General features: G+C 35.6%; 2 protein-coding genes across 2 annotated transcripts; both read right to left on the bottom strand.

The window, feature by feature from the left end:
- Positions 1-323: 323 nt before the first annotated feature.
- LOC131197502 (olfactory receptor 14I1-like) lies at positions 324-7,019 on the bottom strand. Its single transcript, XM_058181640.1, has 2 exons — positions 6,999-7,019; positions 324-1,238 (listed from the first exon to the last, which is right to left on the bottom strand). Exons 1-2 carry the CDS (start codon positions 7,017-7,019, stop codon positions 324-326), a joined length of 936 nt encoding a protein of 311 aa, XP_058037623.1.
- Positions 7,020-13,074: 6,055 nt separating this feature from the next.
- On the bottom strand, positions 13,075-13,998 carry LOC131197460 (olfactory receptor 14J1-like). Its single transcript, XM_058181560.1, has one exon. The coding sequence runs from the start codon at positions 13,984-13,986 to the stop codon at positions 13,075-13,077; it is 912 nt and encodes a 303-aa protein (XP_058037543.1). The 5' UTR covers positions 13,987-13,998.
- Between the last annotated feature and the right edge of the window lie 1,726 nt (positions 13,999-15,724).

Raw genomic sequence — 15,724 nt, 5'->3', positions numbered from 1 at the left:
AGATCTGCATATTGTTGGAAAGCATAATGATTTAACTTATCTAACCCTGCACCTGTGTTCTCAGCTTCTGGAAAGCCACAGCTGATCCAAGATTCAGATTTAACATCTGTGAAGTGTATTAGCAGTAATAAGGGATGAAAATTATTTGCTGAACAACTTCTGGAATTCCGCTATTCTTCTGATTTGTGTGGTTGGATTTACCCCTATTTTACCTATGTCTCCCTTTCTAACATATTCCCTTCTACAGATAAGAAAAAGAAAAGACAAGAGAATGTAAAACTGTAGTGAATAGAATATTTTAAAAAAAATTAAAAGATTTTTTTTCAAAATCTCCACAGTTTAGAAAGGACAAATCTAATATTTTTATTTCTCATGCTATACATGATTGGATTGAACAGAGGTGGAAGAACAGAATACATAAGGGTCAATCCAAAATTTAAGTAAGTTGGGGTGTCAGAGGTAGGTCTCAGATTCGCAAAGCATCCAGTTAAAAAAAACATAAACACTACTGTGAGGTGGGGAATACATGTGGATAAGGCTTTTTGCCTTCCTTGTTGAGAAGGGATTCCTAGCACTGCCTTGAAAATCATGGCATAAGATACAATAATAAAAGTACAACAGCCTAATGCTGCAACAGCACTAGTCACCAGAACTCCAATTTCAACTAAATTGAAGCCAGTGCAGGAAAGTTTTAGCAAATGTGGAATTTCACAGAAAAACTGGTTGACAGCATTAGAACAAAAAACAATTGTAAAAGTGCCAGTGACATGCAATGTTCCATATAGAAGACCTGCAAACCAAACCAGAATCATCATTTCAGTGCAGGCTTTCCAATTCATCACCATCTCATAGTGCAGTGGATTGCAAATGGCAACATACCGATCATATGCCATGACTGTCAGGAGAGATAAATTAGAACCCAGAAAGGAGACAAAGAGAAATACCTGAGCAATACAACCAAAGTAAGAAATGTGTCTGGTATCTCTGAGGGAATTCATTATGGATTTGGGAACAATAACAGAAACAGAGCCTACATCTTGCACAGCTAAATTCATCAGAAAGAAGTACATGGGTTTGTGCAGTTGCCGGTCAAAAGCTATTGCAGAGATGATGAGAAGATTTGCTGCTGTAATTGTCATGTATAATACAAAGAACAAGAAGGAATATAGCAACTGCAGTTGCCGAGCTGCTGAGAATTCCAGGAGCAAAAAGTAAGGCATTGTAGATTGGTTATCCATCTTTCATTTATCACAAAGCTGCATGTAATAACTGCAAAGAAGCAGAGGAAGAAGCATTTAAATGAAAATTGGGAAGTGACAGTTTGAAATTTTGAGAACAGAAAATAAAATGAAAGTTATGAATAAACATATGTAGAATCGGACAATAGGGAAAAACTGTGCTTAAGACAAAAAGAAAAGAAAAAATAGAAAAAACCCATAAACCTCACATTTTTCCTTCTTTCCTCTTTCCAGTTCTGTTACATCATGTGTTGATTAACAGGATTTCTTAGAATTCAGAAAACCCTACTCAAGTCCATTTTCAACCATGAAATATTTGGAGCAGTGACAGTCTCTCAGCACTTGTAAAGGATAGTGGTAGTGTTGCAAAATTGGAGGTTGTGCTTTGGATGTGCCCTGTGTTGGAAGCAAGGCAATATAAATCTAGCAAAACGATATAAAAATACATTGCTGTATCATTTACTTGGAAATCCTGAGGGCAGAAATTATATATTTTGCAAGTGTGTGTGTCTGGTTCTGTGCATTTGTTTATGTAACATACAGATGGAAATGGTTTTTTTCTCAGTTGCACTAGCAGCTTTTAGTTTAAAACATAGCATAAAAATCCCTTAAAATAATACATAATATGATATTCTTACACATGTATTTAATGGTGTATGATTAGAAGAAGTAAGATAGAACTTTACTTAAAATGTAACTGCTATTCTGATATTCCCTTGGTGATATACATGGTTATCCTGCTTTTAGGTGGAAAATGAAACACAACCTATTACAGCTATGATCTCTGACATCTCAGCATTTTTACAACAATATGGATCCACATTTTCAACAGTTAAATGCATAAATAAAACAAGAAAAAAAAACATTTAGAAATGTTACCACCCATTTTTTTCATTTATTGCAGAGAGATTGTAAAATTTCTTTGTTTATGCTAATTTACTTATTACTGATTTGTTCAATCATTCAGTTAATTATATTTCAAAATTCATTTGCATGCATAGAGTTTTGATCTAAATTTATGCATATTGTAACTGAAAAATTACTATTAATATCTATATTCACATTTCTCCAAATTAGCTTCTGATTTATATTTACTTTTAAATATACTAAGGTACATATTTTGTAAAAATAGTCTTTAAAAAAACTTTCATATCTCTTCCCAAAAAAATTTAGCTTCTTATTCCATTATATCCGAACACTACTTTATGCAATTATTTGATTCAATTCTCTTCCCAATAGAAAAGTTATACAGCCAAGCCTGAAAATAACAAGTCGGATATATTTAAATAAACACCAATTTATTCCAAAAAAGAGGAAAATGCATTTTCTGTTAAGTTTACAATTTCTACAGCTTACTATTTATTTCCAGAGATTGATTCTTCTTTTATATGCTTTCAAGTGTATTAAATAAACTAAATACTAAATAAACACTATCCCCATAGTTTTCATGTACTAAAGCAACTATCTGCACACAGTTCACTGTTCCTATTCTGAATGTATCTTAATATCAGTTTTGTTTCCTCAAGGGTCTTGTAAAATAACACCAAAATAAAATGTATCTCTGGGTGTTTATTGACATAATTGGCTGTTAACAACACTGTAATATAATAACAACACATTGCATAATAATGTCTCAAACTGCTGTTAAGAGAATAGTTGAATCTTAAGAGAATAGTTGAAGACTACTTCAACTTCAATCGCAATAATACAAGAGCAAACAATAGATTTAAACTTAATGTTAACCGCTTCAATCTTGATTGCAGAAAATATGACTTCTGCAACAGAGTTATTAACACTTGGAACACACTATTTATTTATTTATTTATTTTATTTATTTATTTTATTTGATTTTTATACCGCCCTTCTCCCGAAGGACTCAGGGCGGTGTACAGGCATAATAAAACCGACAATACAATATACAAGTTTAAAATACGATTTAAAAAACTTATTTAAATTAGCCCAGTAATTAAAATTTACCATATTAAAAAACCCCGTTTAAAATTAATAAAATTTAACATTAAAATCCCAGTTTAAGCTGATAAAAGATGAGTCTTGAGTTCGCGAAATGTCCAAAGGCCAGGTATTTGGCGTAAACCCGGGGGAAGCTCATTCCAGAGTGTGGGAGCCCCCACAGAGAAGGCCCTCCCCCTGGGGGCCGCCAGCCGACATTGTTTGGCGGACGGCACCCTGAGAAGTCCCTCTCTATGGGAGCGTACGGGTCGGTGGGAGGCGTGTGGTAACAGCAGGCAGTCCCGTAAGTACCCAGGTCCTAAGCCATGGAGCGATTTAAAGGTCATAACCAGCACCTTAAAGTGCACCCGGAAGGCCACAGGCAGCCAGTGCAGTCTGCGCAGGAGCGGTGTTACATGGGAGCTACGTGTACCTGACTACCTGACTCTGTGGTCTCTTCTCAAAATCCCAAAAGCTTTAACCAAAAACTGTCTACTATTGACCTTGCCCCATTCCTAAAAGGACTATAAGGGGTGTGCATAAGAGCACAAAAGTGCCTACCGTTCCTGTCCTATTGTTTCCTTTCATTATATCAAATTAATATAGTTATTGCATAATTTTGCTCATATATATGCTTATATGATATCTAGTTATTTTATGTTGATGCTTGTATATATTGTTGTGATAAAATAAAAAATAAAAAAAGAATAGGGACTGTAGTTATACCAGCAGTGCAAACTCAAGGGTCCTTGAGTGGCGCAGACTGCTAAACAGTCTGTTATTAACAACAGCTGCCTGCAATTATTGCAGGTTCAAGTCCCACCAGGCCCAAGGTTGACTCAGCCTTCCATCCTTTATAAGGTAGGTAAAATGAGGACCCAGATTGTTGGGGACAATAAATTGACTTTGTATATAATATACAAATAGGATGAAGACTATTGCTTAACATAGTGTAAGCCGCCCTGAGTCTTCGGAGAAGGGTGGGGTATAAATGTAAATAAATAAATAAAATAAATAATAAACTATGAGAGGTGAAACTTGTATCAAATGAGAAGACATCCCTGACGTATGTTTCATCACTTGGGATACTATTCACCTCTGATTTTTAAATAATCCCAGTCTTTATTCTACACACCAGGATTGGGGAAAGAACTTGAACTGGGCTAGGTAAAGGCCCAACATTAATGCAGGGATGGAAAATTTAAGACTTTCTGCAAATTAAAAGGGGGAAAAGGCAGAAAAGAAGTATCACCAAACCCATAGAAACCTATGGAATGATGGTAGAATAAAGTACACAATAAAACCATAGAAACCAGTGACATTTGTAGTGGGATTGCAAACAAAATGATAGTTTATTATTGTATTCCAAGCCTTTGTAGGGTGTATTTGGATGCCCGATAAGGCTGCAAATACAAACCTAAAACAAAGCTCATAGAATGAAATACATTGTAAGCCCATAGAGGCCTATAAAATACTTGAATAAATAATAAAGTAAATCCATATAAATCAATAAGAAAACACACAGAAGAAGCACAGCAAATAAGATTTAGAAACAGAGTCATACATCTACATGTTTTAAAGAATAAGTGTACATATCTTCAATTTTACTGGGAAATAATCTGTTTTCTGTAATAAATTGTTCCCTCAGGTAAGGTAATAGTAAATTACCTGCAGGGAATTCCTGCAGCCTCTACCACTTCTCCAGAAGAGCCCATCCACAGTCCATATGACAAAATATAAAGAAATAAATTTCAGTCATTTTCATATTTCAGCATCTTTCACTTAAATAAAGAATATTTACAATGATTACAAATTTAAGCCTAAAACTTTTAAGAAATATACCCAGTAAAGTATAATAATGATAAGATTCTTAGATGCAGATTATAGGATGACCAACCCTTGTTCTGTATCTGACAGTTCCACAGCTTTGACTGGAATGAAGAGAAAAATATCTGGAACTTGAAGAAAAATCTGAACATGCCATTTGGGAAAGTGGGGCATGTACAGGGAGGTATAGGATACATATGTACCATTAAACAGATGGGAACAAATGCAGCAGTGTCTATAGGTAGAGGCACACTGACAAAGTCAATCTGGTAGTATAGCAGCATTGTGACTCAAGTGCCTGTCATGTTACATATGCCTTAAAGTCTCACATTTATATGTGAAAGCAATATGGAAGAGTCAAATCTCCTTTATTAGGCTGGCTAGATTGTGTCTCCTACAATTTTTGATTACCAGAAGAGGGTTTTGGCTCCCCAGTTCTTATTGGTTCTGGTCAACCTCATTTCCTCCTCGTTAATATTTAATTAACAAAATATTTTGCTAATATTTTGGATTGAACCTGAAATCTCTTCAAATTCAGAATAATATTCTATGTTTACAGCTTGGTTTGTGGTAACATTAGCATTTCATCACAATGGAATGTCATTATCAAACCCATAATATTTTATTTTATTATTTTTATTTATTTTATTTATTTTATTTTGTTATAACAATATATGTAGGTATCGTACAAAAGATTATATAATATATAAACACATATATGAGTAAATATAAGGAGGTATAAGCATATATATATATAGGAAGAAGAAAAGAAAAACAATAGGACAGGAACGGTAGGCACGTTTGTGAGCTTATGCACGCCCCTTATGGTCCTCTTAGGAATGGGGTGAGGTCAATAGTAGAAAGTTTTTGGTTAAAGCTTTTAGGATTATGAGAAGATACCACAGAGTCAGGTAAAGTATTTCAAGCACTGATGATTCTGTTACAGAAGTCATATTTTCTGCAGTCTAGATTAAAGCGGTTGACATTAAGTTTAAATCTATTGGTTGCTCTCGTATTATTGCAATTAAAGCTGAAGTAGTCTTTAACAGGAAGGACATTACAATAGATGATTCTGTGAGTTAAATTTAGGTCTTGTCGAAGGCGACGGAGTTCCAAGTTTTCTAAGCCTAGGATTTCAAGTCTGGTGGGGTAAGGTATTTTGTTGTTTTCAGAGGAATAGAGAACTCTTCTTGTAAAATATTTCTGGACACGTTCAATTGTATTGATGTCAGAGATGTGGTGAGGGTTCCAAACAGGTGAGCTGTATTCCAGAATTGGTCTAGCAAATGTTTTATATGCTCTGGTTAGTAGTGTGGTGTTTTTGGAAAAGAAGCTACGCAAGATTAGGTTTACAACTCTTAGAGCTTTTTTTGCTATGTAGTTGCAGTGGGCTTTGGCACTTAGATCATTTGACATAAAAACTCCAAGGTCTTTGGAGGAATGGGGTCATCTGTAAGGTAATGTCCATCTATTATGTACTTAGTGTTTGGGTTCTTTTTTCCTATATGTAAGACTGAGCATTTGCTGGTTGAGATTTGGAGTTGCCAAGTTTTAGACCAAGCGGTTAGATGATCAAAGTCTTTTTGAATGATAGTTGTATTGTCTGTGGTGTTAAATAGTTTGACATCATCAGCAAAGAGAACACAATTCCTTGAGATATGGTCACAAAGATCATTAATGTATAGTATGAAGAGTGTTGGTCCAAGGACGCTGCCTTGAGGGATGCCACTCTTGACAGGAACAGGATTTGATAGAGCATTGCCAATTTTGACCACTTGTTGTCTGTTAGACAGAAAAGCAGATATCCATTTGTGAAGGGGTCCTGAAATGCCATAAGATTTTAGTTTTAGTTTTTTCCCACCGTGTTTCCTCTCTCTCACAAGCAGTAGGTTTCATTATAAACCATGATTTTAAAGGCCTGACAAGATAAGATATATAAAAGCCAGAACCATCCTAGATTCATGTGCCACCTGGTCAAGGTACGTTTTGTAGTCTCATGAACATAAAAGGAAAAACATGAAGTCATCATGCCAGATTTTAATAAAAACCCTAGTACTGGCCTTTAAGCTGGGAGTTTCTGCTGAGAACCTACAATTGGGTAATGTAGAAACTGGCCTCACTTGGTTTATGTCTGTTGTTGTTATCTGATAGTTTATAAGAGATCTTGCTTGATGTGTATGCTTTTTTGTGAATGACGGTAAATATATGTGTCCCAGGATAATGTTGCATAATCCAATTTGAGTTGGTCACCAGGACCAAAGGTGTATTCTTCCAAGCGTTCAAGCTGAAGCCCGTCACCTGGGAACTTTTCTCTCTCTTGAATATGTGCATTCAGCTGTTATAGGCATTGTATTTATATGATTCCTGGTAGTGGGTAGCTTTAAATTGTTAACTAGGGTCTTGATAGCTGGCCAAGGAGCTAAGGAAACAACAACTAACAACTTAATAATGAGCCAGCAACATCCTAGATAACAACTTAAAGCTACACAAAACCAGAAATCCTATGAATATAATGCATAGAACAGCCCAATTCACCTCTTCTGGAGAGAGTGAAATTCCCTGAGGATGAGCTCCAGCATGAGCACAATGCTAGTAGAATAAACCTTTGGTGCTAGTGACCAACTCAGATTGGATTCAGTATGCTTTTTATTTTATACTTTTAAATCAGTTTACATGGATTAATAACGAACGTTAACATCTCTTTATTCATCTCTTTATTCACTATGGATCGATATCCAAAAGAGCAAATTGTTGGACACCCTGACATTTGGCAAAAGATGAGAAGGAAATCAAGGGCTGTAAAAGCTGCAAATCATTGAAAAATGATTTGACCAACACAACCAAAGTAATATATGTGTCACATACCCATGGAAAAAAAAACTGTTATGGTCTCAGAAAATGCTTGAAACAGAGCCAGGTCCCACATAGTCAAATTATCAGAAAGAAATTCATGGGGTTGTACAATTAATTATCCAAAGTTACTGCAGAGCTGATGATAAGATTTGCTATTGCATTACCAGAAATAATACAAAACCAACATGTTGAGTTTTGAGAATTTAATGAGCAGAATGTAAAACACTATGTTCATGTTTGCATGTTTCACTGATAACAAAGATGAATGACCTAGAAAATGCAGAAGTGGGCAATATGATTTGGGAAGCTACAACTTGATTTTAGAAAGTAAAAGAGAGACAGGAGGAGTGAGGGAAACAGATATGTCTCGATGGGGAGAAACAGGCTCAAGCTTAATCCCTCCAAGACGGAGTGGCTGTGGATGCCAGCACCTCGGTACAGTCAGCTGCAGATGCGGCTGTCTGTCGGGGGTGAGTCGCTGGCCCCGATGGAGAAGGTACGCAACTTGGGCGTGCTCCTGGATGGTCGGTTGTCCTTTGAAGACCATTTGGCGACCGTCTCCAGGAGAGCTTTTTATCAGGTTCGCCTGATCCACCAGTTGCGTCCCTTCCTGGATGCCTTATGCACGGTCACTCATGCTCTCGTAACTTCTCGCCTGGACTACTGCAATGCTCTCTACATGGGGCTCCCCTTGACGAGCACCCGGAGACTTCAGCTAGTCCAGAATGCGGCTGCGCGGGTTATTGAGGGAGCGGCTCGGAGCTTCCACGTAACACCTATCCTGCGCAGGCTGCACTGGCTACCTGTTGTCTTCCGGGTGTGCTTCAAGGTATTGGTTACCACCTTTAAAGCGCTCCATGGCTTAGGGCCGGGCTATTTACGGGACCGTCTACTGCCGGCCTCTATCTCCCATCGTCCGGTGCGTTCCCACAGAGAGGGACTCCTCAGGATACCGTCAGCCAAACAGTGTCGACTGGCAGCCCCCAGGGGGAGGGCCTTCTCTGTGGGGGCTCCGACCCTTTGGAACGAACTTCCCCTCGGGCTTCGACAAATACCTGACCTTCAGACCTTTCGCCGCAAACTTAAGACTTATTTGTTTCGTCTTGCTGGACTGGGTTGAATTTTAATTTCAATTTTTAGCTGATTTTATGGGGGTTTAATTTTATATTAATTTTTAGTGTTACTTTAATTTTAATATTAGGCCAAATTTAATAAGTTTTTTAATGTTTGTTTTTAATATTGTATGTATTGCTGTATTTTTATTCTGGCTGTAAACCGCCCTGAGTCCTTCAGGAGAAGGGCGGTATACAAATTAAATTATTATTATTATTATTATTATTATTATTATTATTATTATTATTATTATTATTATTATTATTATTATTAATATTATTATTATATAATAGCAGATTAAGCTTGCATTTTGGTACTTGTATGTATATTGAAGAAAGAACCAAACACCGACTGTATTTTCCTCATCCCCAAACACCAATTGTATTTTCCTCATCCCTCATAATCTCACTTTTTGCTATAGTTACAAAAATGTTTCTCTAGTACTCAGAAGACCTTTTCAGGAATGTCTACAATCAAATGTGGTCAATCCCTTAAAAATTACATAGTTTATTACAAGTGTTGGAAATACCTACGACGGGTTTAGATTCAAAAGAACAAAGGCTGACAAGAGCTGCTGCTAAACGCAAGGAACAAGAGATGAAGGCACAACAACAACTGGCAACTACTACAACGGAAACAGAGGGAGGAGCAAGGCCTAAAGTAAAATGTGATCTGCGCCTGATGTTCCAAAAGTTTCCTTCGGCCGATAATGGCAATTAAACTATTATCTTGGAATGTTAATGGCCTGAATTCACTGCAGAAGAGAAGGAAAATATTTCATTATTTGAAACAATTTAAAAATGACATTACCTGTTTACAAGAAACACATATTAGATCTTGCTAAATGTTGGAGATGCGATTGTGAAGATGCTACTTATTACCATATATGGTGGACTTGTAAAAAAGTTAAAGCATTTTGGATTAAAGTATGGTGGATCATGCAGAATATTTTGAAAAAGAAGATTAAGTTTACTCCGCAGTTCTTTCTACTAGGAATAATTATGGACTATACAGCTATAGAGACTAAATTGATTTTGAACTTAATAACAGTCGCAAGACTTTTGATTGCTCAGTATTGGAAGAAAGAAGAATTACCTACAATCGAAGAATGGACACTCAAAGTATCAAATCTGGCAGAGATGACAAAAATCTCCGCTTACTTGAAAGACTATACACTAGAAAAATATATTTTAGAATGGAAAATGTGGATTGATTATATTTAAAATAAGTATCAGATAAAAAAAATATCGAATAGCATATGAGTAAATTTAGGAAATATTTTGTATTAGATATATTTTTGAAGGAGAGGGGAATTGAGAGTGTGACTAAGTGTGGTGTGACTAGAGATTATAATTTAGGAATTATTTTTGGATTATGATTGTTAGTTTTGATACCCTGCATTTTGTTCTGGGAAGTCGGGTGGGGGTGGGGGTAAGGGGAGGAATTGGGGGTTTGGTAGAGATGGAGTGATGGTTAATGTACAGGGATTATTGAAGAAATATAATTAATGTAGGGTCGGGTCTGCATAGTTACCATTTTAGAACGGTGAGGAGGGAGAAAAGAGAGAGTAGGAGGTAGGAAAGAGGAGAAGAGGAAGGAAGAGGGATAGTAGAGGGAGAAGGAAGGTGTAGGGTGGAGGGAGGAGCGGATGTAGATAAGAGAAGGAGAGGAAGGTTTGGAAAGTAAAAGAAGGTAGAAGAGGGAAGAGTGTTAAAAAGGGTGGTGGTGACTGGGCAAGCCCGACTAATTGTATATAACTGTACATTGGATGAATTATTTGATATGATTGTAAAAATAAAACTTTTTATAAAAAAAAACCAAAAAAAAAACAATTACATAGTGAGATTTCCATGGCATTACCAGACTTGTTCAGAAGTGTGTAATCCAATATCCCAACTAATATTCTTCAAATAAATGAATAATCTACTTTTCTTATTTTTGGAAAATAATGCCCTCATACATAAATATGAATGCATAAAAAACCTTGTACACAAGTAATAATGCCAATTACTTATTTGCTAAAACTTATTTTAAAATATAGATGTGGAAAAATAATGCTGATTTGGAAGTTATTACTTGCATACATAACCTGCTAAAACATATTGTTTCATGATTTGAGTCTCAGTATGTTATAATCTAGTTAATATCTTTTATAATTGAGGACCTGTATACTGCACGAATCAAGAAGAGGGCCGTGAAAATATTTGCAGATCACTCGCATCCTGGACATAAACTGTTTCAACTCCTATCCTCAAAACGACGCTATAGAACAACTAGACACAAGAACAGTTTTTTCCCGAAGGCCATCACTCTGCTAAACAAATAATTCCATCAACACTGTCAGACTATTTACTGAATCTGCACTACTATTAATCGTTTCATAGTTCCCATCACCAATCTCTTTCCACTTATGACTGTATGACTATAACTTGTTGCTGGCAATCCTTATGATTTATATTGATATATTGACCATCAATTGTGTTGTAAATGTTGTACCTTGATGAACGTATCTTTTCTTTTATGTACACTGAGAGCATACGCACCAAGACAAATTCCTTGTGTGTCCAATCACACTTGGCCAATAAAAATTCTATTCTATTCTATTCTATTCTAATTGTGATGTATGACTTAGCTTACTTTGACATTCCAGCAAATTGTGCTTTATTTCACAATAAAACCATTAATCGTCGTTTAGTGTGACATATGTCACCGTCTCTGCTAATAAAATATCCCAAGCAATTTCTTTGGTTAGGTCTTTCAAGAATTAAATAACCCAGCAAAGGCATGAAGAAAAATCTTCATTAACAGATTTGCAGAAATCTAATATATACTTATTTTTATCCTTCATAGAATTCTGACTTCTTTCATCAAATGAAGGGTTCATATGGGCATCCAGATGGACCTGGAATTAGAAAGATTCTTAAAGAAGTATGGGCTCATTTCTTTTTGTCACACAACATGTGAATAGGAGGTTTATGTATTAGAAACAACCATCTACAAAAAGATTTCTAAAAGTTGAAACAGTTTATTGAGCAAAGCAGAGGAAAGGGTTAAACTTTAACATCAAAGTATAATATGGACAAGAAATATCCACAGTAAGGCAAGAAAACAAGACTGCAAAATTCAATAACTATAAATATAGGACAAAATTTCCTATCCCTTTAGCTGAAAGCACCTCACCTTAATGAAAGAAAGTTATGTTGCCTAAGTGTTAAAATAAGTATATAGCACTTTCCCAGGTACAATTATACTGAGCTCCAACTTACATATAAATCTTCCATTTCTACACATTTTAAAAAGTATTGTGGGGGTGTTTGCAGAGATATCATAAACGGTAAGGTGATTTTTTGTATCAGTAACTTGGATAAAACTCATAATTTCTCAAGCACATTTCAATGAGATATCATCCTTGGTGTAGTATATCTATCTACCTTCATTTCTCCAAATATTAGATCAGGAACATGCCTTATCTCTTCCAATTTGTATCAAGTTCTAAGATTTCTGAAAGCTTTTTTTGGTGTTCTATTAGAATTATGCATTACTCTAATTTAATTTCTTGCTTTTTTCATTTCTTGTAATTTGAAAAGGTTATATGAGACAGTATCAGCTCACACATTTTTCCTACCATGCCAGTTATCTTGTCTTGCCAAAGCACTTCTACAGGAAAGAAATAGTCTGGGATAAAGATCTGAAAATTTGTTAGATGTTGAGATACCAGGCTAGAAACCAGGGGTCTGGGATTTTGACTGAACCTTAGAAATGTACCCAAGTGGGTGACTTTGGGTCTCTCTCTCTCTCACTCAGCAAGGTAAGAGGCAGTGGTAAACACATTCTGAAAATGTTGTCAAAGCAGAGTTGTCAAAATCCACATTTAGCATCTATAAAATGCATTGACAGTAATTAGAGATGCAGGAAGATTGCTAAGCAACATATGAAGCTCAAGTATTTTCCTGATTTAAGAGGTTGGATTTCCTCCATCTCAACTATCCCTTTCTACCATATTCCTTTACTCAGAAAAGTAAAAGAAAGGGCAGGAAAAATGAAAAACTGTGGTGAACAATATTTCTAGAATAGAAATATTAAAAGATTTTTTTCAGAATCTCCACAATTGAGAAAGGACACATTTGATATTCTTATTTCTCATGCTATAGATGATTGGATTGAATAGGGGTGGAAGAAGGGAATATACAGCAGTTGATCCAAAATTCAAGTCAGATGAAGTGTTAGAGGGAGGTCTTAGATAGGCAAAGCATACACTTAATACTAACACAGACACTACTATAAGGTGGGGAATACAAGTGGATAATGCTTTCTGCCTTCCTTGTTTGGAAGGAATTCTCAATACTGCCTTGAAGATCACTGCATAAGATATAAAAATGAAGCTAAAACAACCTAGTGCACCAATGATGTTGGCCACAACAATTCCAACCTCAACTAGATTGAAGCCAGAACAGGATAGTTTTATCAATTGTGGAATTTCACAGAAGAATTGGTTTACAACATTAGAACAAAAAGGTACTGAAAAAGTGCCAATTGTATGTGAGATTCCACAGAGAAGACCTGCAACCCAGACCAGAATGATTATTTCAGTGCAGGCTTTCCAATTCATTACCATCTCATAGTGCAGTGGATTGCAAATAGCAACATACCGATCATATGCCATGACTGTCAAGAGGGAGACATCAGAGGCTTCAAAGGACAGAAAGAAAAATACTTGAGCAACACAACCAAAATAAGAGATCTGTCTGGTATCCAAGAGACAATTTATCATGGATTTGGGGACGATGACTGAAACAATGCCCAGATCCTGCAGAGCCAAATTCATTAGAAAGAAGTACATGGGACTGTGCAGGCGATGGTCAAAAGCTATCGCAGAAATGATGAGAAGATTTGTTGTTAGAGTTGCCAGATATAACACAAAGAAGAAGAAATACAAAAGCTTCATATGCTGATTTTTTGATAATTCCAGGAGCAGAAAATAAGACACTGTAGTTTCATTATTCATGTTTCATTTATGACAAAGCTGGCTTAACTGCAAGGAAACAGAGGAGGGAGATAAAATTAAATACAATTTTGGAAGTAGTATTTTGATATGTAATTAGAATAGAAAATATAAAGAAACAAATAATGTACAGAGGCTCACAGCATACTAAACTTAGATGAAGAACGGAGATATCAGAGCACACTCTTATCAATTTCTATTTGACTGTACTAAAGGACCAACCGCCAACTTCATTTTTCCCTTCTTTCCTCCTTCCAGGTCTATTATTTCATGTAGTGATCAAAAGCATTTCTAGGAGAAGATAAGCCCTGTTCAGATTCATTTTCATCAACGGAAAATTAGTGGGAATAATTTGACTCATCGTAATGTCTAACCACTAAAGCAGAATAGGGTTGGGAAATTAGAGAATGTTTAATGATGTTTTGAGATTCTAGAAGAAAGGCAATATAAATCTAGGCAATAAATACACAAATACTGTAATTTGCTATATTTTTACATGGAAATCTTGAGAGCAAAAATTTCCTTCTTGTCTTCCTTCCTTCTCTCTCTCTCTCCCTCTATCCCTCCTTCACCCTGTGTGTGTTTTGTGTGTGTGTGTGTGTGTGTGTGTGTGTGTGTGTGCAAGAGAGAGAGAGAGAGAGAGAGAGAGAGAGAGAGAGAGAGAGAGAGAGAGAGAGTGTTTCTCAATTTCTTCAGCAGTTGTTAGGCTAAAAAAACCAGCATAAAATTAATACATAAATACTAGATTCTGAAACATGTATTTAATGAGATATTGTTAAATTAAGAAAGATAGAGATTTATTTATAACATAACTGGTATTTTGATATTCACTTGGTGGTATTATTCACAATTCTCTCACTATAAAATATATATTTTTACAGTGTAAAACGTATCTTTTCTTCTATGTACACTGAGAGCATATGCACCAAGACAAATTCCTTCTGTGTCCAATCACACTTGGACAATAAAAAAATTCTATTCTATTCTATTCTATTCTATTCTATTCTAAAAAGAAATCAAGAAATTAGCAGAATAAATTAATAAATCCCCTTGCTGAATAATAAAAAGGAAAGTGATACCTTAATTTGAAAAAGCAGTCTCCTATCCAGTACAAGCCAATATTACCTTTAACAGAAAATGAGGCACAATCTATCACAACTATGAACTCTTGACTTCTCAGCATTTCTTTTTTAAGTGTGGAATACCATGTAAGGACATTACATGGTATACTAGTTAAACTTTTAAAACTGAATAATAAAAAAGATTTAGAAATCCTTACCATCCATTTCTTTTATTTGTATCCAGAGATATCAGTTCTTGCATCAAAGTTTGGTCCAAATGTCTGCAATTTCTAATTCTCTTTTATTTATTTTTTATTTTATTTATTTTGTCATACAGTATATATAAACATAAGCATGAAATAACTGTACAATATATAAGCATATATATGAGTATGTAATAACTATATTAATTGGATATAACGAAAGGAAACAATAGGACAGGAACAGTAGGCACGCTTGTGCTCTTATGCACACCCCTTACAGACCTCTTAGGAATGGGGTAAGGTCAATGGTAGACAGGTTTTGGTTGAAGCTTTGGGGATTTTGGGAAGAGACCACAGAGTCAGGTAGTGTATTCCAAGCATTAACAACTCTGTTACTGAAGTCATATTTTCTGCAATCAAGATTGGAGCAGTTTTATTCTTTGTAATTAATGTGGGCTCATTAATGTAATTAGCAAA

Source organism: Ahaetulla prasina, chromosome 4, assembly GCF_028640845.1.
Source record: "Ahaetulla prasina isolate Xishuangbanna chromosome 4, ASM2864084v1, whole genome shotgun sequence".
Classification (NCBI taxonomy): Eukaryota; Metazoa; Chordata; class Lepidosauria; order Squamata; family Colubridae; genus Ahaetulla; species Ahaetulla prasina.
This window is presented reverse-complemented; position numbering and strand designations above follow the sequence as displayed.